At 33.4% G+C, this 22,192-nt stretch overlaps 1 protein-coding gene across 1 annotated transcript; it reads left to right on the top strand.

The window, feature by feature from the left end:
- The first annotated feature begins 14,204 nt into the window (after positions 1–14,204).
- Positions 14,205–20,820, top strand: LOC110096608. Its single transcript, XM_020822647.2, has 6 exons — positions 14,205–14,467; positions 17,102–17,187; positions 17,276–18,994; positions 19,131–19,343; positions 19,558–19,682; positions 19,767–20,820. Exons 1-6 carry the CDS (start codon positions 14,465–14,467, stop codon positions 19,970–19,972), a joined length of 2,352 nt encoding a protein of 783 aa, XP_020678306.1. The 5' UTR covers positions 14,205–14,464; the 3' UTR covers positions 19,973–20,820.
- Positions 20,821–22,192: the final 1,372 nt, after the last annotated feature.

Below are 22,192 nucleotides of genomic sequence, written 5' to 3'. Positions count from 1 at the left end.
AAAATATTTTTTTATAAATTTTTATATTTATTCATATATCATCTAACTAATTATAATTATTTCAAGTATATCACCAATTTGAATAAATATTTCTTTACTTATTTTATATGCTAATCTCTAATTATTATGGTAAGTAAGTAAAAAAAATGAATAGAATAGAATGTTTTATAAATAATTATAAGGAATTATATAATATATTCATAAATATAAAATTTTGTTGTGGTTCATTAGTAAAAATTTCTTAGATTTTAATAATTTCCTTAAAATAAAACTTTACCACTAAAATTTTATTTATGGCAACTTTCTTATTATTTTTTAAAGCAGTTTTTTAGTATACATAATTTTTAATTATATTAAAAAATTGTTTTAGTAAATAGTGAGAAAATTGTCTTAAATAAAATCTAAATTAAAATTTAATTATAATTTTATGTGTAGCATTTTTCATAATTGGTTGCTAATATTCAGTTTTTTTTTTTTTTTAATGCTAATATTCAGTTGTTAGGTAAGAAATTGCACACATTTTTTTTTCTCTCTTGATGGGAGCTACCAACTCCATTAAACTGATGAAATGCCCTTCATGCAGGTGATGAAATTGCCAAACCGGGGAAAAATTAAAACCTAATATACTTATTTATTATATAAATATTGTGGACATGTTTGTGGTTAGGTGTAGGCTATGCAGAATGACAATTATATTTTATCGGGGATGTTTTTGAATATTGTATCTAATATTTAACAATTGAGCAATTATAAATCTATCTAATCGAATTATAAGGATGTTGCACAACTTTGAAAGAGGGATGATGAATAGAGTTTTTTAATTATTAGCCAATTCATCTAAATTTGTGAAAATGTGATAATTGTGAACATGACAAAGCAAAGTGCAACAAATAAATAAATAATTGCAAATATGTCTCACTTCATATATAATCATTTGATGCAGGGTAGAATGGTAAAGTAGGATTATGAAATGCATAATTTTATGTATAAAATAAAATAAAATAAAAAGAAATTTTCTCTTAGTAATTGGGTAATTATATTTATTGAAGATGGACAAAATAGTTAAAATATTTATTTTTCTATGAAAAAAATTACATGATGGACAATTGCCCACCTTGAGCTTTCCTGATTCCACCCTTGGTTTGATGAATGATGAATCCTCTTACGTAAAAAAAATAAACCCTAAATTAAATGATAGTTTTATAAGGTTGCAGGCTTTATTCCCAAGTCAAAGATGATTACCGCCAAACCATATGGAGGCTTTTTTGCCGGCTATCTCTCGGAGAAATTATTATGTGCGGAGTCCGGACGTATCTCTACGTCTAGACTCCGCACATAATAATATCTCCTCTCGATGAGCATCCCATCATACAAGAGGTATTATTTTGTTCGTCATTTGAACGTGTCAGTAGGCAAAGCCGGACGCACCATGTGACCGGACGCACTGAGCCCCTGTGACATGGCGCGTCTTAATTCACTTTCAGATGCATCTGGATGCCGCACAGAATAATTTTTCCGCATACAAACATTATATGTATATAAATTTATTTAAGTTACTTACAATATTTCAGAAACATTTCTTCTATTAGTTCACTATATTTTGATTGATTTTTTTTTTCAATAAAAAAATAAAAAGAAGAAGTCCAATCTGGTGAGATTAAAACCCGCCTACATACCATTTGGAGGCGAAACGAGCATACTGAGATAGCCTTGTCTTTTCTCCTGTTATTGCTGTACATATATAACTGGCTGGAAGACTGACTCAAAATGCAAGCTAAGGGCATCTCCAACCGACCTTCAAACGCTTGAATGGAGCTCCCGGCCAGCTCCAGCCGAACTGCGAAATTTCCTCTATATGGCTGCGGGTGAACAGTGGGACGCCAATATTGGCGTTGCACTGTTCATCTCCGCCATTTTTACCACTCTACCGAACTTGTCGCGGGAAAAAAAGAGGCGACGGTTAACTGCAAAAGGGTGAAAAACGCGTTCCATTGGAGATGAAATCACGGTTTTTTGTAGTTTACGGCATTTTGGAGTGAAAAATGAGATTTCGGTTGGAGATGATCTAACTTCTCTTATTTTCCAAACGATCCAAATCTGTTAATGGCTTCGTTTCTTTCATTTCCTGCTCAGTTCGCCGGCCAAGATTTTCTCTGGTTTTTTTTTTTTTTTTTTTTTTTTGTGTCATTTTTAGCACTGATTCGGTACAGTTTACAGTTATTTTATTAAGGATTTATATCGTATAATTAGTCTTATTTTGATATTATTATAATATATAATACTTCTTGGCTGTTTGGGTCCATACGCAAACAAACAATATCTATTAGATGGTAGAAAAGGAAAGCTCTTTTATTGTTTTTTAATAAATTTTTAATACAAAAAATTTAAATTTAAGACATTTTTAAATTAGAAAATTATTTAAGAAAGTTGTCCCAAATAAAGTTTGATATTATTATAATATATAATACTTCTTGGCTGTTTGGGTCCATACGCAAACAAACAATATCTATTAGATGGTAGAAAAGGAAAGCTCTTTTATTGTTTTTTAATAAATTTTTAATACAAAAAATTTAAATTTAAGACATTTTTAAATTAGAAAATTATTTAAGAAAGTAGTCCCAAATAAAGCATTAATATAATTCTTGAGCTTTTTTTTTAATAACGTTCATTTATTTATTATTATTATATATATATATATATATTTATTTATTTATTTATTTATGAATTATAAATATTATAAATAATGGGTTGGGCCGCTCAAATTAAAATAAATTGGCTCACCCTCTATCTCTCCCCTAAACCAAATTATCAAATTATGATATTGTTTAATATCTGGGAAATAGCTGTAATGATGTTGTAAATTCTGTTTGTTCTAATTTCTCTCTTATGTGAGCTGTTAAAAATCCAAAATTAAGTTCAACATCCAATGAAACAGCTCCAACTGTAAATATAAAAAATTTATTTGCTTTTTTTAATTGGATCTCTATGCACTAATTTTGTGAGTTAAATTGAATAATAATAATAATAATAAAAGTATTTATTTATTATGAACATAATTACTAATTTTTTAACCATTTTACATTGATTTTCTTTCTCATTTTTTAGATACAAAGAATTCTTTTAAGATAAATATGAGATAATTGATTTTCTTTCTCATTTTTTAGATACAAAGAATTCTTTTAAGATAAATATGAGATAATTGATTTTCTTTCTCATTTTTTAGATACAAAGAATTCTTTTAAGATAAATATGAGATAATTTAGACTTTAGAGAGAATGAAAGAGATCCTATGGAGAATCATGGAGAGAGTATGCGAGAAATTTAAGCTTTGATTGGGATAACTTTTTTATGACTTCGTAAAGCTACTTTTTAATTTAAAGTTCTATTGAAAGTAGAGAAAAAGCAGGTGTATAAAGTTGTCCAAACCAAGCCTTAGTATTGAGATAATTGTGCTATAAAGAACAATTTCATAATGATTTTAACACAAGATTAGTTATCCTAATTATAAGTGAGAATCAAAGTTAATAATAAAAAAATGATCATATATTATGATGATATATGCTTCATATGCCTAGTTTTGTAGATGGTGAGTTTGGCTTGTTGTTAGCTAGTAGTCCAAAACTTTTGGAAAGTTTTTGATTGAAGGGAATGCGCCCTTGATGAGCATTTCTAGCAAGTATTTAACGTGAGTTGTCGAGTTTCTTGAGCAAGTGGATTTGACGAACATGAGACTTCATGAGCCCTTGAGCGAGTTCAATAGATTGATGTTGAAGTCTGAATAAGGGTTGATTCATAGGCAACTTCAATGAACTCATCTTTGGGTGACTTGAGGTATTAATCAAGTTCAATGTTAGCATGTTTTGAGTTATACATTGTTCAAGATATTTCATAATGAACAAACTATTGAACCCAATTCAAGTTCCCTAAGTGACTTGGTTGAACTTGCATAAATGAATAATGGTGTGCATTGGTTCACTGAGTGTCTTCTCTTTTTAAATATGCATGGAAGGATATGAGAAATAAAGTTTCAACAAACTTGATTTGGCTAGGGTTATATGGATTTTATATAGATTATGGATTTTATATAGATTATAGACTTTACAAAGATCTTGAACCGTGAAAATTTGGTTAGCACATCAAAATTGTAGTGTATATAATTATGAAAATAGTTCTATGGACTTTATGTAGAGTAAGGCTCGAGTGATTAAGCTCACTTGTAAGCCAATTTAAGATATAAAATGACTTTATAAATCAACAAATTGCAAATGTACTCATTAGAAGTCTTAAAAATGTATTAAGATTATAAGACTATCAAATTAGCGAATTGATTGACTTCTATTTCAATGTTTTCAATAATAATTCCTACGTTAAAATTAAACAAATCCTTGCAAATACTTTTAAATGCCTTACTGATGTCAGAATTAAGCGACTTGGGCTCATTGGATTTGTCTCGTCGAGCCGCTTGATTATTCAACAAGCATGTCATATTTGGTTATCCACTTAATGCTTTGAAACCTTCGAATATGTTTTAGTCCATGGATTTATGCCCATATGGATTCGGTTTGGACCAATTTTTGTGTCGTTGGATTCATCTCATTGAGATATTCTGCTTGATTATGAGTTGGATAAAATTGGAATTCATAAGATACTGAATTTAATTTTAAAAATTTACAATTCTATTCTTTCCTAAACAAGTTAATTTTTTGTTATATCTCAGTTGCACCAATATTTTTGAATGTTAAAGTTTGCAAAGTCCGAAAATATATTTTAGATCTTTTCAAAAAACGTTGATGCAAAATTTCAATTTCAAATAAATTAAGAGGCACGATCGCTACCTTGACGTCAATGTGGATCTCCCTTTCGGGCCGTGAACTAAGTAAAATGTAATGATCATTATTTTAGTATTTCATGAATTTGGGGCATCAATCAAAGCAAAAAACTATTAGAAAATTTTGTTCCTACATTTTTTAAATTGCTCAGAATTTATTATAGAGGCTCCATTAGAATCTGAAAAATGTCAAAATTGAGTTTGAGACTTTAAAAAAGATTCTAGGAAGTCCAGAAACATCTAGATCAGTGTTCGGGCCAAAAATCCTTTCAGGAAGCCCAAAAACATCTAGCCTATAAACTTTGTTCCAAAATAAGGTGGCACTATAAAAGAAGATTTATTTATTTATTTATTTTGCATTAATAATTTCCTTTTAAAATTTTTCAAAAGTAGAAAAAATTATGAAAATATATTCCAAAAATTTCATGAAAGGAAATAATTCAATATATATTTTCATGTGTACATATTTGTATTTTATTATAACACTTTCTCCCTTTGTTATTTATTAAAAAATAATTTGTTGATTATTTGCTTTTCAAATATAAAAAAAAATCAGAAATTTAAGAGAAAAATTCCGTCCAATATTTATAAATACCCTTTATGGTTGTAGGGGAAAGGCACGGTCCTCCTGAGTTAGTCCAAAAATTTTCTCATAAATTATGAAAAAAATGGACTAACAAAAATTTGAAGGTCGTCAACGGCAATCAAATCCCGGTGCAAATTTTCCCCATAAATTAAGTTTTTTGGTCTTTGTTTTCTTTGACATTAGAGATTGCCACATACTTCTTTGTTAATTTATGAGTAAGAAATTGTAAAATATGTTATTGATACTTGGAAGATAACTACTACTACTAATCAACCAATCAACCAAAGATTCTTTGAAAATGTTGAATGTTGATGGTATCCACAAATTGATGTTGTTTATCGAAGGGTGCAATAGACATTGCGACAGGGTCATTAATGAAAGTTAATCGATTCTAGACATCAATAATGTCGGTCAATAAATGGCGACGAGAAGCATCAGAATGAGATCTGACAATCTAAGAGATTGCTGGGCAGGTGAGAAATCCAAACATGCAAGATATCAATTAAGCCTAATTGAAAGTTCATGATGGTCCAAGATCTAAAAATTATTACTATCCCATAATTTCTTCGAGTTCACATATTTTTTCCAACATATAATCACACTCATGATACTTTTTTTATTGGAACGGTGTATCCACCCGCTATCACCTCCAAAAGAGCGCTTGGCGGCGTGACTAATCTTCGGCTGACCTAGAAGAAGCACATACCTCAAAAATCTCCCGTATTTGATTGGGCCCACCTAAAAGAAGAAAAATATTTTGATATTTAAGAGAGAGAGAGGGAGGGAGCAAGGAGGAGTACAAAATCCCACTAGACAGGCAGTGATGCTGGGATACGAAAGGAACAGTTCCTATTCCTTAGTCGACCATTGAACAGGAGCGGCCCCATTGCTCACCAAACCTGAGGACAGTACTAAACTTTAGGTTTCTGTCCTTTTTATTAACCCTTCTTGCCTTCTCCTTCTCCCTCTCTCCCCTCTTGTTTTCCACTTCGAACTCCCTTAATCAATCCTTGGCCTCTCTTTATCCCCTCCTTCATCTGCTCCTATCATGGATTCCAAACTCCCATTTTCTATGATTCCTCAAAGCTCTCTGTTTTGAGCTAATTGATGGGTTGGCTACTGAGAAGAACACTTGGATTGACTCTTCTTCTTCTTTTAGCTTCTTCTTGCTGCCATGGTACCAGAAACATGGAGGCCTTCAATAGCAGGTGGCCGGAGTTGCCTAGGAATCCCAAGTTCTTCTTTGGTTTCTTGCCAAAGGCTATGCCAACGCCACCTTCTGGCCCGGCAAAGCAGCACAACTCCGCTGGTTTGCAGACAAGTGGAAGAGCATAGCTATATCTAACTCATCTATAGAACTTTTTTCTTCTCTTCTTGAGAAATTTTTTGATGACAGAGGAATATATGCTCATCACTTTCCACACCTGGAAACAAGTTTTAGAAGAGAAGAGAGGGTAACTCTGTTTCTTATCTTTTGCTTTTCTAATGGAGATACCAATTCAGTATTTTACAATTCTCAATGTAGTGAACTGAAATTTGACAGTTAATATATGTATAAAATAGTTTATGCTCGTATGACAACAAGTATTACTATTCAAGAATTTTTTTGTCATAGTTTATGTACATCTTTTACTCTCTAAAAAAATGATAAAATCGGTAGCATTTGCTTCTGAGTAGATTAGATGCATTAGAACATTTCCAACCAAACACTATATCACAGTATGCAGTCCGTCATTTATTTCATTTGAACTCTAAATTGCACGTCAAAATTTCGGTAGGTGAACAGTGCGACGTCAATATTAGCGTCTGACTGTTCACCAACGCCAAAAAAATATTAGCGTTTGACTGTTCACCAACGCCAAAAAAATTCGTTGCGGAATTTGCTGAATAAGCACGCGAAAGAGCAGAAAAACACACCAAAGATGATTATCATTGCAGGAAACTCGCGAAGGAAGAAGAAATGACATTTTACTGTAGAACAATGATTGTATTATGAAGTTTTAATGTATTTTGGAGTGTAAATTGGGTTTTTTTGTTAGAGATGCCCTTAATGATTGCCTATGAGCTCATCTATCACAATAGCATCCCGAACTCTGCCTTCTTTTACTCTGCATGGAGGACATCAATAATACAACATACTGCTCTTATTTTACTCTGCATGGAGGACATCAATAATACAACATACTGCTCTGTTGACTCGCCTTCAATGTGATATGCACCATAAGAGCAGCTGTTGCGCCGCCTCAATTGTTTCTCGCCGTTCGCCGTCGGAGAGGAGAGGGCTGCAATAATTTAAAATGACATAATATAGATTAAGGCTTCGTTTGATGAAAGATTATTATGTTCGTGATGTGAAGTGTATGCATTGTATGACGTGGCACGTTCAGATTAGTACATAATAATTTTTCTCATTTAAGAAAACTTTTGGCTCATTTAAAGAAAATTTCTATTAAGAAGCTTCTTTAAAAAATTGCAAGAAAACTATCAAAGCCAAAAGAAGTTGTGTATAACAAAGCTCTGATAACTTAGATTTCTCTCAGCTAAAAGTTTTTTTTTTTAATATCTATATTTCGAATTATTTTATAATATTAGTACATTTTTTATTTTATTTTATTTTTACTCATTTAAAAAATATATATATATTAAATACATGGAATGTGTTCACCATTCCCCTTCTAATCAATCCCTCAAGTTGCTGAAAGGGCAAATTTTTAAAAGGAGCAAAGTTTACAATTCTATTAGGAATAGGAGTATGAAATTAATTAAATTTAAAAAGGAGCAGAAATGCGATCCTATTTTACGTTTTCTGAAGAAAACGCAAAGCAGGATTGGGTTTTGCATGAAAATGCAAAGGGTCATCCCGTTTTCTTCCTAAACCAGACCCCCACACCAAACGTAGCTTTGCATGAAGATTTTATATGTATATTTTTTTATGAGAGAGTTTCATGTAGGATGGTGTAGGCTTCTAGCTGACTATTCACGAGTAAAATGCAAATAAAGCTAGTTTTTTTTTTATTATTTTTTTATAAATTTATTGAAGTTGTATTTGGCTGAGGCATATAGGCTTTATAGTATATGCCACAGCGTAGCCGAGGGCATAGGAATCCTCCAAATTTTTTCTTTAATAATAAAAAAATATCAAAATGAAATTATTAATTTTTTGAAAAAATAAATATTTAATTAATTTTTATTAATTTTTCATATACTATAATTTAAGGATACACTTTTTTTTATTTAGTGTGATAACAATTTGTGTATATATAATGCTAGAATTTTATCATGGATTGTGTAAATTAAGAATTAATTTTACTTATAATAATTTTATCTCATTGATAATTTAATATTTTAAAATTTTCATCTTAAAAGAAAGCTCTATTTTAAATATTCAATGATAATATCTATTATTATTGTTGTGTCTTGGAGTATTCGCGGCGATAGAGAAATATAATGTTTAACATCTTAGCGTTGTACGAAGATCTAGCACACACACAGAGATAAAAAGAGAGTGTACATCATTCACTAGAGACACCAAGATTTTTACGTGAAAAACTCCTGAAAAAGGGGGAAAAACCACGAGGTCTAATCTAGTTTGAATGAATCCACTAGTATTGCAATTGATTACAAATGAGGCCCTTCCTTGAGGGAAGACCTTAGCTTGATTTACAATTTATAGAGTACATTATACGATGTGAATACAAAAAATCACTGTTGATATGTTTGTTTGGTCAGAAGGACCGTAGTTGACGGGCGACATAAGTCTGAAGCGCCGTAGTCGGCGGGTGACGGAGGTCGGAAGGACTATAGTCGGTGGGTGACGGAGGTCGAAAGGACTATAGTTGGTGGGCGACATAAGTCAGAAGGATCGTAGTCGGCGGGCGACGAAGGTCAGAAGGACTGTAGCAGTGGGCACGTAAGTCAGAAGGATCGTAGTCGGCGGGCGACAAGGTCGAATGGACTATAGTCGGTGGGAGACATAAGTAAGAAGGACCATAGTCGACGGGCTACATAAGTCAGAAGGACCGTAGTCAACGGACGACAGAGGTCGAAAGGACTGTAGTCGGTGGGCGACGTAAGTCAGAAGGACCGTAGTCGGCGAACGATGGAGGTCAGAATGACTGTAGTCGGTGAGCGACATAAGTCAGAAGGACCGTAGTCGGTGGGCGATGTAAGTTAAAAGAATCGTAGTCGGCGGGCGACGAATGTCGGAAGGAATGTAGTCGACTAGCGGCGGAGGTCATAATGATTGTAGTTGGTGGGCGACGTAATCCAGAAGGACGACTATGGGTCAGAAGGACCATAGTCGGCGGGCAATGGAGGCCTAAAGAACTATAGTCGGTGGGCGACGCAAGTCAGAAGGAGGACAGTAGTCGACGGGCAACGGAGGTCAAAAGCACCGTTATCTGACGACAATGGTTAGAAGGATGACATTAGGTAAAAATTCAATAATGGACAAAAATCCAGAATTCAACGATCTTAGGCTCGTTGGATTTTTCTCATCGAGAAGCTTGATTCGACTATAAGCACGTTATGTTTGGAAACCGTTTCGTAACTCAAATTGTGGTTCGAACTTTCCAACAACGCTTCAGATCCTTGATTTGGACTCATTTGGGCTTGAGTCAAATTTGATGTCGTTGGGTCGTATTTCCAAGACGCTCAGTTTGACTGTACGTTTTCTAAAATCGGAATTCAGGTGATCCTTAATTTAATTTATGGGCAAATTTTTAAAAGGATCAAGTTTCAAGATAGATTTAAGATAAGGAGCATAATGTAAATTTTGAATTAAAAACGAAGCGAAAACGATATTGCATGATCAGTTTTCTTTGAAAACGCAACAAAAAAAATTGCGTTTTAAAAAAACGTGAAACATGATTGATTCTTCTTCTATTAAAACGTGAATAGTAACCGCATTTTCTATTAAAACTAAATTTTTTTATGTTTTACATTCCGGCTAAATTTTAAGTTTTTTTTTCACCTTCCTCTCTCTTTAATTATATTTTAATTAACTTTAATTTTTTATAATTTTTTTAATTACATTTTAAATATTTAATAATGATTACTATTTTAACTATTAAATATTTATAAGATATTTAAAAAATTTAAAAACTTTTAAATATTATTAAAATTGATATAATCTAATAATATTTAATTTTTTTAGTTTTAATCTTTAAAATTTTAGAATATATTTAAATAAAATTATTTTTAATATTTAAAAATATATTTTTATTTTAAAAAAAAAAATGAGATAAAAAGAAGTAAAATATTTTTATTTAAAATTAAAAATAAGTTAAAATTAGGAAAAGTTTGTTGCCGCTCTGTTTATTGAAAATTATTAACTTTTTTGTTGCCGCTCTATTTTTTTCGTCAAATTTAAATAATCTTTTAATTGGGCACGATAAATTCGTATCTGACATGTATCCGTGCCTTATCGGAGGCGTGTCTGTATCCGACTTATATCCGGTACAACATGCCTCATAAATAGAAGTAACCGTGCAACATAGGTTATAAATATTTATCATTATTAAATATTTAAAATATAATTAAAATTTACTAAAAAAATTAAAGTTAATTAAAATATAATTAAATATTTAAAATATAACTAAAAAGTTTATAAAAAATTAAAGTTAATTTAAAAGTTAATAAAAATTTTAAAATTAAATAATTTTCCACTATCTGTTTCTCTCTCTCTCCATTTGTGTCTCTCTCTCCCCTCCATCCATCCCTCTCTCTACCTCTCTCTCTCTTTTCATCCTCTAAAAAGTTGAAAAAAAAACATAAAAATTTCACCCCAAATATAAAACATAAAAAAATTAAGTTTTAATAGAAAATGCGGTTACTATTCATGTTTTAACAGAAAATGCAATCACTGTTCACGTTTTCTGTTAAAACGCAATTTTTTTTTTTCGTTTTCAAAGAAAACGTGATCATGTAGTGCGTTTTTGCTCCTTTTTAAATTAAAATTATATTCTGCTCCTTCTCTTAAATCTGACTTGAAACTTGATCCTTTTAAAAATTTGTCCTTAATTTATGAAGTTTCCGACTTTATTTTGCCTCGAGATTCTTGTCCGATCAAGATAATTTTTTGATGATATATCAATTATTTTTAAAAATATTTTAAAAACATAAAAAATTTCTAGGTGACATGAGCCGACGGGCCCACCGATTACATTTATGCGTGGATTTGGTTCTCAGCCATGAAGCAAAAATCAAGCAAGTAGGATGGACTGTCGGTCTATGTTTCTTAAGGGTTGCTGGACCATAATAACCTTTTTTTTATTTTTTTTTAAGGGATATTTACCGGTTGCTATTCTAAGAGGAGCGCTCGACGGCATAATTAGACCCTCGGGATGTAGCGACACCACCCACCGGCATCGAGCTCACACTTGTTTTGCCCCATTGAAAAGGCGAAGCAGTAGTATGGGGGATTCAAACTCAAAATGGGGCCAATCACCCTAAGCCTTGGTGGGTGACCATAATAAATCCAATTAGTAATATAGAGATCATTTAAAAAAACATAAAAATATTCTATATGCGGAGTGCAGACGCTTAAAAATAAAATAAATATCAATTTAATAGTCTTCTCAATAATATTTAGGATATTTTAAGTGCGGGCTAATATTAGAGTTCTTCTTACTGGTCCTCATTTGAGAGAGATTTTTACTGTTTCATTATTTATATTGGACTAAAATTTTTATTTGACCAATAATTTCTAATAAACTTTTTGCTAGAAAATTATTTTATAAAGTAGTTTTTTAAACAATTATTGTTCTTATAATAATTTTATAATCACCTTTATAACATTTCTTAATGAATCCTATAATTGTTAGGATGATTATTGATATGATTTAAAAAAATTCAATTTGATAATCATAACTCTCAATGCAATATTAAAAAGTTTTCAGAATTAATTTTGAAGACCATACAATTAAGAACAACTCCAAATGATGAGCATAATTTATTGTCTTATTTGCCCAATTGGATAAATGTTTATTCCTGTGCAGAAAATTTTTAAAATTAAATTCATAATCATATGAACTCTGATTTCAATCTTATAGTCAAACTGAACGTCTCGAAAAGGCGAATCCAACGACATCAAATTCGAGTTAATCTAAGCCCAAATGAGTCAAAATCGAAGACTCAAAGTATCTTTAGAAGGTTCAAACCATAAATTGGATGAAAAAACGATTTCCAAACGTAACATGGTAATAGTAGAATCTAGCAGCTCGATCAGACAAATCCAACAAGTCCAAGATTGTCAAATTCTAATATCATTAAGACATTCAAATGCTCAGTAAACGGTCCACGATCAAAGGGATCAATGTCGATCGTCCATTTAAAACACTCCCAACATATCTTGATCTCCCTATTATTTATTGTCATTTTTAGAAAACTATAAGTAGCTTCTCATTCTTCACTAAGGGGGACCCAAGTAAGGAAGAGAAGAGAGAGAGAGAGAGAGATTAGAGTTCTATTGCCACCAAATTCCTCCTCGACCACCGTTAGACTACTAATAATTGTCAGACTATTACCGGGCTTCTGCTCGACCACCAACTGATGCTGGACTTATGCCTGACAACCAACTAATGTCGGACTTCTACACGGCCACCAAGTGACATTAGCTTCCACCTTGCCGCCAAGTGTAGTCTTTATAACCTCCGTCGCAATACTACAGTCTTTTTGACCTCCGTCACTAGACAACTGTCTTTCGATCGTTGTCTCCCTCCAAATACAGTCTTTCCGACCTCAATCGCCAGATAATGATCTTTCTGACTAATGTGGTCTTTCGAATATGATCTTTCTAACCTCCATCACGAAACTAAGTTCTTTTCGACCTCCGTCACTAGGCAGCAGTCTTTCTGACCAATTTTGCCAATTAAATACTGTCTTTCCGACCTCCATCGCTAGATAACGGTCTTTCTGACCAATGTCACCTGCCAACTACGATCCTTCTGACCTTCGTCGTTAAACAACGATCTTTTTTACCACTTTGACCAGCCGATTACGGTCATGGCGATCTCTATCACAAGATTACGATCCTTCCGACCTCCATTGCTAGACAATAGTCTTTCTGACCAATGTTGGCCGCCAACTACAATACTTCTGACCTCCATCGCAATACTACTGTCCTTCCGACCTCCGTCGCCAGACAATAGTCTTTCTGACCACTGTCGCCTGCCGACTACGATTCTTCTGACCTATGTTGTCAAACAACGATCTTTTCTGACCACTGTCACCCACCGAATACAGTCCTTCCGACCTCTGTCGTCAAACAACAATCTTTCTAAGCACTGTCACTCGTCGACTGTGGTCCTTCCAATCTCCATTATCAGACTACGATCTTTCCAACCTCCGTCGCCCGCTGAATATAGTCCTTACAAACATTGTCACCAAAATACGATCTTTCCAACCTCCGTCACCCATCGACTATAGTCCTGCCGACCAAACAAAAATCGAACATGTAAATACTGATTCTTCCAATTGCCAGCATGTAATGCACTCTATATGATATATATTTGTTATATCAAACCATGGCCTTCCCCCCAAGGAAAGGCGTCATTTGTAATCTATGTCGTTTAATTAACGGGTCCAAAAGATCAATATGAATTTATCACGTTAGCAATCTAAATGATCCAAACCTAGCCAGTTAACCTATTTTGATTAAAGAAAATTCTAAGTTATTAATTATAAAGTTAAAGCTATTTGATTAAAAATAATAAGATTATACTTATAAGAAAAGAAATTAAATAAAAAAATATTAAACAGGTTAACTGGTTTGTGGGTCAATTTGACATCCGGCCTGGCTTCGCGAAACCGCTTGCAAAGACGCACGTTGTACAAACGAAAACGGAACGCGATGAAGGATGTTGGATTTACAGGCGAAACGATTACATATGAATTCCGTTTCCTATAAGAAATTCCACATACCTAGAAATGGGAAACCGTTTCCCTAATAGTCCACCACCTACTCAGGCTTTCTCACAGCAGCGGTTTTATATGATCCCCTGGTTCTCGAGTTTTATAATTTCTCCCCGTCAGTGGTTCCCTGTCTGGAAATGGTAAACTCTTTTCTTTTGCGCTTTTTTTTTTATTTTTATGGGTCAATCTGTAATCTTTTTTCATTGGCATGAGACTCAGAAATCGTTTAAGTCATCTTTACTTTTAGTTTTTCATGTTGGAGCTTCCTTTTAGATTTTTCAAGGTACATTCTGTTAGGGTTTTCAAATTGGGTTTTGTGGATGTAGTGGTAGAACTAGGGTTTAAAAGGAGAGAAGAAAAAGGGTATCTTGTGGCAAGTTTCTATATTATAAGTAGCTATGTATATACCATACGTGGTTCATTACAATGGGGTTTATCCCAAGTTTAAGGGGACGAGGGGGCTGCTCTTCAATCACCTGGTTCTGCCATTTCGTTGAAGCCAATGATTCTATTTTTGCTGCTTAGGGATTAGTTTGAAAGCTTGCTTTACTAGAAAGGTTCTATGAGAGTGTTTTGAGCTGTTTGGTGGGATCATGTTTTGATGTAACATAAAGGGTTTGGATGCAAAAATATTATTATTTTCATTATCATTTTGAAGTGAGGTGAAGTAAAATTATTTTGTTTCATATTTCACTTCCTTCATAAATGATCAAACTTCATGGAAATCCCTTATCAATATTCTAGATAATATATCAGGTCCATGAGTTGGTGAGGTGCCCGTCAATCACAAGATTTTCCTTAAGACATCTTCTTCATCATTTTAAGAAGACGTAAAGAGAATTGTTATGGATGTGGCAGCGTGAGTGATGTGACCCTGAAGGATTGTAGGGATAAATGGTGGATTCGACTATGTTGGCAACTCAGTATTATTGCAGATTTGAGTTCTTCGCCAAGGTGCCAAATACAAAAGGGGAGAAAATTGGGGAGTGACTTACCTTATTATTTTCATTTATTCTAATGTCTTTGAATGGACGCTATTTATAAATGTACAATAGAACTAATAGCACAACACAATAAAAATCTATTAAGTACCTAAAAAACCTACTCAACTGAATTATATATTACATTTATTTAACTTTTAACACTTAAATTCTATTTCGGATCCCCAACATTACACATCCCTTCAAACTAACCTTGCCCTCAAGATCAAGCAAGTAATGGCCCACAACTCGAAACATTCTTAAAACACAATTTATATGTAAGATGATCTTCAATACGAAATTTTAATATTCTAGGCTAATAAAAGAAAGACATTGGGGTGTTTGGTTTGAAATAAAGTGAGTGTAAAATTATTGGCATTCGATTTGAAGTTAAATAAATGCAAATTAAACTTTTGGTGTATTTGTAATTCACTCTCTAGTTTAATTTTGGAAATTATTAGATCTGACCGATTTTCAAATACACTGCAAATTCACTACGATTATTGCATTCATTTTACTTCAAGCAAAATAAAAAAGTGCTCACATATATTTATTTTACACTCATCCAAACAATCTCAAACATTTCACATATATGTATTCCTTTTAGATTGTAACCCATTTTACTCCGCATTTTTTTCATCCAACCAAATGGCCCCATAATGTGTCTTCATTATGCACTTAAATATGAGATATAATAAAATTATGTTGCAAAATTATTTTTCTTAGCACATGATTATGGTATGCATAGAGAAGAACCAATGACTGTTAGGACTTAGGATCTATGTCACTCTCTTATATAATGATGAACATTACTCATGAGTCATGACTAATATTGACTAACATAGCATGCACATGAAATAAGCATGACACATAAAGTAAACATGAAATACAACATAAACATGACATGAAATGTTGTAATACTTGATGTGATGACTTTGCATGGACATGGATGATGATTTAATCTGCTCTGCATCAAAAACAAATTACCCCACCAAATTATTTGGTGTCTTATTATCTGCATAGAGAGTTTCCTTTGGATTGCTAGTGTGATAACTTCTTGTTCTTCTGTTTGAAATGCCAAAAGTTTCGTTACCTACTTTGTGATGTGGAATAACTTAGTTTCATAAGTTTTTATATTTTCTATATTATGTCTTTAAATTTACAATGGTTTGATCTGCTTCTTGTGTTATCAAATGCTCGGTTGAAAGGCAGAAAATAGATTTGAAAAGGTTTGGATCTTATTAGAATACCAAAACAGTTAAATATTGTATTTATTAAAATCATGCTTACGTGTCATTACTTCATTGGATAGCAAGAAATGTAAATGTGTACAGCAGCTATATAAACCGATGTATCTATCTCTAGCTAATACAAGAAATACATTTTATTACTTTCTCTGTCTCTGTTTCCGCTTTTGCTTTTCTTTCTTCTGTCCTTCATCTTCTACAGATCTGCACAAAGAAAGGTAGAATACTTGCCTGTAGATGAGTTGATAGAGTTAATGCTAGAGGATTAGGAAGAAAAAGAGGTAGACCTAAAGGTATATGGATTGTAAGTTAGTTAAAATGATTTGCAAAGAGTAGACTTTGAATTGAATGGAAAATGAGGATTCATAGCTCCAACCCAAATAGTTTGGATAAAACTAATTCTGATGATGATTGTAAGTTAGCTTTTTCATAGTGAATATTCATTCTATTATTTTATATGTACTGCCGTTTTGCGCTTTTTTGGAGGTTTTCATTTATTATTTTGTTCTTAATTATGAATTTCCATTTTTGTTACCTGATATTGTAGGTTAATGTTTGTTGGCAATGCGGTGATGTTGGTATTAGTGAGGCATTTCTTTACTGCATTGAGTGCAAAAGTGCTGGAAGACATAGGTATTTTGCTCTTGCTGTACACACTATTTGGTTTTCTGCGACCTCCCTTTTGGCTATGATGAATATGCTGTTTGTTTTGACTATTCAGCTATTGCCTAGAAGAAATACCCGAAGATCTTACTGCAGAAATCGATTGGTTGTGTGAAGATTGCAGAAGCAAGTCTCCTAATTCTGTCAGCAAGACAAAGTTCCCCACACCAGCTTCTCTGGGAATTCTTGATCATGCTTCTGTAAGAGCCCAAATTGGACTAAATAGTCCTTGTGAAGAAATTGGGTCTGCTAATGACCATTTGGTTAGTTCCCAAGATCAACATACAGTTTCTAATGCTAGAATTGGTTCAAGTGTGAAGCTAGACAATCATGTCTCCTATGACTATGAAAGGAATACCTTAAGTTGTGCTATTGGTGGTGCATCAGCTACAATAATCTCATCTGCTCAGTTTAAACAGAATGATGATGATATAGAAGAATTTGACAATGAAAAGTCAAAAAGAGAAAGACCAATTCTGTCAGACAAGGATGCGTTAGATGATTCTCAACTTCTCGTAGAGGCTCAAGGTACCGATATTCAGTTCGCAGTTAAAAGGTCACTTAATAACTCTGTTGAGGCATCCAACTTGCATTTAATAGGAGGGACCTGTGAATTAGAAGCAGGAGGGCTAAAAGAAGATGAAACTGTTGAATCTGAGAAGGAAAGTTCAAAGAGGAGAGAATTGATTCTATCAGACAAGGATGAGTTAAACAGTTTTAATCATCTTATTAATGATGAAGGAACAAATTTTTCATTAGCAAGCAAAGGAATGCCGGGCGCTTCTGTTGAGCCTTCTGACAGTAGGGTGATATTAGGGAGGGGTGCAAGATGCACCACCCATAATTTTTGTTCGGTGGGATCATCTGCTTGTTGTAAGCAAGAAGATGATAAAATAGAAGAATATGAGAAGGGAGAGTCAGAAAGTAGAAGAATGATTTTACCAACTAACCATTTTCGTCCCCTAGTTGATGGTCAAGGAGGCAGTATTTCATTCGTAGTGAAAAGGTTGCCCAGTACAATAGGGAGAAGCTTAAGCAACGATGGCAATGAGTTAGATGCTGTGAGATCATCTGCCTACTTCACAGTAACAGAAGATCAAATAGAGGAATATAGAAAGGGAAATTCAAAGAGAAGATTGATTGTGCCATACAACTATAGGCTAGACAATTTTGATCCTGCCATTAATGGTCAAGGCGCCAAATTTTCTTTCACAGTTGAACATGTCGTTTGTACTTCTATGGAACCATCTGACATGACTTCAAAGTGGATCTCAAGCTGTGGAACCAACGCATTAGATGCAGTAGTATCAGCTACCTGCTCCGAGTTTAAAGAAGGTCAAATAGAAGAGCAAAAGGAAAAGCCAGTGATAAGGATGATTGTACCAGGCATGGATCAGTTGGATAATATTCAACCTTTCACAGTTGGTCAAGATTCTAGTATTAAGTTTGCAAGAACAAGTTTGTCTGGAACTTTCAACGGTCATCTAAAAGGTGAAATAAAAGCACAATCCAAGAAAAAGCGAAAAAGAAGAAGGCCAAGGAAAAGAAGATTGATTCCAACGGTCAATTTGATTCTACCAACTGAGCATGAATTGAACAGTTTGCATTCTGTTATTGATAGAGGAGATGCGTCGAATTTTGCAACTAAAAGGTTACCTGATACTTCGGTCAAGCCATCTGATAGACATGCAGAAAAATGGATCGACACAAAAGCTGAAATTAATATTCCTTGTCAACTAACACCACCTTCATTGCCTTTTATTTATCCTGTTTGGAGGTTAGATATATTTCATCAAAAGCTTAAATTTTGTTTGCAGCAACAATAAGATTTGAGTATGCTCATAGTTTCCTTTCATGTTGTTTCCCCTTCAATTTTGATATTTTTGTTTGATCATTGCTTTTGTATGTAACAGAGGATGCTTCAACATTAACAAAGCAGAACTTGGTCCCTTAAGGGCTCATCTGTCTACCACAGCATGTTTAAAGGTATGCAACTTTGCTAGAAAGTTGCCCTTGGTTCTTTACATGCAGAAGCTTCCGCGATTGGTTGCTTGGCCAAATAGTTTCAAGGTTTCGTCCCCAACAGTTGATAATATTGCCCTTTACTTCTTTCCTGAATCAGACAGGTAAATTTATCTTTCAAAACATAGAGAATCCTGGCATTCTGGATTTGCACTTCTTCTACCAAGTTTATAATTCTTTCAAATGGATATAGGTGCTTCATTATCCAATCTTACTTCGAAGCAAAATCAGTTGTTCATCTGAAGCTGTAGTTTTTTCACTTCTTTCTGATTATCTGATTACATATAACATTTGAGGAGTTTATTATATCTTATCCAGGGCCGAAACTGTGCTTGATGAGCTTGTTGATGATTTCATCAACAAAGATTTAATGCTAAGGTTTGAGTTTGATGAAGTTGAGTTGCTTATCTTCTCCTCGTTCATGCTTCCGCGAGAACATCAAAGTAAGTGCCACCTCCAGCAAGAAAAACCAAGCATTGTAATTATTTGCATAGCAGGAAATTGCTAAGCAATCTTTTTTACTTTAGTGTTCTCTGGAAAGTATTATGCATGGGGAGTTTTCAAGCCAAGATCTGCTAAGATCTCCAGTTTGCCAGCAGATTCTCATACTACAGATCAAGTAGGTGAAACCTTGAAACCAGTGAGGAGAAGTGAAATGGAGGGCCATAATGATGGGCTATTCAAAGATTCTGCTCAAGAAAATCCTTGGTTTGACCAGGGCAAGGGACAGTAAGGGTTCTTGATGATTCATCTGATGCTTGTGAGGAAGGAAAGCTCCAAACACTTTGCAGGAAATCATCTGTGCTAGTTGAGCTTCCCTGGCACAAAGAAGGGTGGCTTGGTGACTGTGAAAAGAAATGTGATCTTAAAATGTCAGAGAATTATACTTTGGAGTTGAAAGAAGTTGCTGAAGAGAGAAAAGAGAGTTGATAATAAGTACACTGATGGCGTCGACCAACTGTGAGAGTTGAAGAATTTTGATGGAGATTTCGTTTGGGATGATTATCTCACTGCTTCTTGAAGCAGCTTTCTAGTATAAAATTTTTAATTTTTGCTAAAAAATTGTTTTAAGAAGCAGTAAAAAAATCATTCCAGATGAAATCTTAGGTTTCGTTTGGGACGGCTTTCTTTTTGCTTTTTAAAACATCTTTCTAGTACAAAATTTTTTTGAATTTAAAAATTTTATGCTAGAAAGCCGTTTTAAAAAGTAGTACAAAAACAGTCTCAAATGAAACCGAAGTCCGCGACAACTTCCTGAAGGGAGACACCATATTGCAGACTTAAAATATCTTAAATCATGCTCGAGCTGCTTTCATGTTGTGGAGAACATAGCCATTGCTGGATTGAGGTCAGTGAAGGAAGATATTGAAATGAAGGTGGGGCTTTGTATCTCCTATTTTGATAAACATCATGGTTGATGGTAGTTAAATCAAAGAGGAAGGGAGTTTTATGCGTTATTCATTTTAGCACCTTTCTATAGTTATGTACAGCAATAGAAAGATCAAGCCTTAATCGTGCAGTCGGTTTTATAACTCTGTATAATATGAAAATTTTGCCTCTTATAAGTTTGCATTAAATTCATTTTGTCTCTTATAAGCTGCTTCATGCTAAAAAAAAACTTCTTGTTATTGTTATAATAGGAAGAATTTTGAGGGATTATCTCAAATATATCTTGAACCTCTATTGTTACTTCGCTGTTTCTCTATTCCAATCAAAAGCAGACATTATCATTCGCTATGAAACTCATTGAGGCTGTACCACATGGTGCTTGAGACAGCATCAAGTTTCCATGGTTTTATTCCAAAATAGTCTTTACATCTCTATGCCACATAGACCTTTCTTATGATAAAGGCTTTGAAAATTGGACCGGTTAATGAAGCGGAAGAAGGAGAGGTTAGCGGTTCAATGGTTCGATCAGAGTCCACTTGCTCATGCAACAGTGTAACTAGAAGCTGAAGTCTGACTGTTATGTGCTTCCATTCTAATTTGGTTAACTAAATAAAATTACATAAACATAAATTAAAACCCAAGGTAGAAAACACTGAAAATTACAAGGTAGAAAAATGCAAGATAGAAAACTATAAGGTAGAAAACTGCAAGATAGAAAACTATGCAATGTAGGTAACTATGCAATTTAAAAAGTCGCAAAAAAGAAACGATACACAATGCATACCTCAATCCGTTATAGAGATGAATTCCACCACTGCCTAAAGTCTCTAACCTTTAAGCACTAGAGATGAGTTCTACAAAGAAAGCATGTTCGGAACCTGTATTAGGGTTGAGATCATTTCAAATGTTGAAGGAAAGCACATTTAATTAGAAACTACTTTATAAACAAAATATTGTTATAACTTATAACTTAAAGGAAAGCACCTTTAAACTAAGAAATTTTGCCAAGCTACAAAAGCTATGTACTAAAAAGAAGTCAATATAGATGACCATGAGAGTGATATTAGGCAAGGTCTTGAGATGCTTCAGGAATCATTTTCCTACTATAACTTTTAAGTTAAAGGTTTAGCAAATCTACTTAATCGAGGCAAGTCAACTCAATCAAATACTAGTCACCTGAAAATATATTTCAATAAGGTCAATCAAGTCAAAGTCAATCAGCCTAAAATTTTCTATTTGGACCAAAAAATTCAAATTCCAAGTCAATTAAATATCAATCAACTTAAGTTATACTTCATTAAGGCTCAAAGTTTAACTCATAATGAACAAACAAGTTAAATACAACAAAATCAATCTTCAATGAACTCAAGTTTAGCTCGATCAATGATTGGTCAACCTTGCCCTTGCTCGATTAATGACAAGTCAAACGTAAACAGTCCTAATGAAATCTTTTGACCATAATTGATCTTGAACTCTTGATCCAAGTTGTTCAATTTGATTAACCTTGTTGGCCTCGGTTAATATTAGTTACTTCTATGTTAATCAACAATATGACTCAAATTCA

The sequence above is a fragment of the Dendrobium catenatum genome, unplaced genomic scaffold (assembly GCF_001605985.2).
Source record: "Dendrobium catenatum unplaced genomic scaffold, ASM160598v2 fragScaff_scaffold_664, whole genome shotgun sequence".
Classification (NCBI taxonomy): domain Eukaryota; kingdom Viridiplantae; phylum Streptophyta; class Magnoliopsida; order Asparagales; family Orchidaceae; genus Dendrobium; species Dendrobium catenatum.
Note: the sequence above shows the minus strand (reverse complement) of the source record. Positions and strands in the feature narration are given on the sequence as shown.

What these genes read in the sequence shown, in the direction of transcription:
- LOC110096608 (XM_020822647.2), top strand. An exon ending in TTTATTTATCCTGTTTGGAG is followed by an intron (nt 18,995 to 19,130) that starts GTTAGATATATT and finishes TGTATGTAACAG; the next exon opens with AGGATGCTTCAACATTAACA. An exon ending in GCTTCCGCGAGAACATCAAA is followed by an intron (nt 19,683 to 19,766) that starts GTAAGTGCCACC and finishes TTTTTACTTTAG; the next exon opens with TGTTCTCTGGAAAGTATTAT.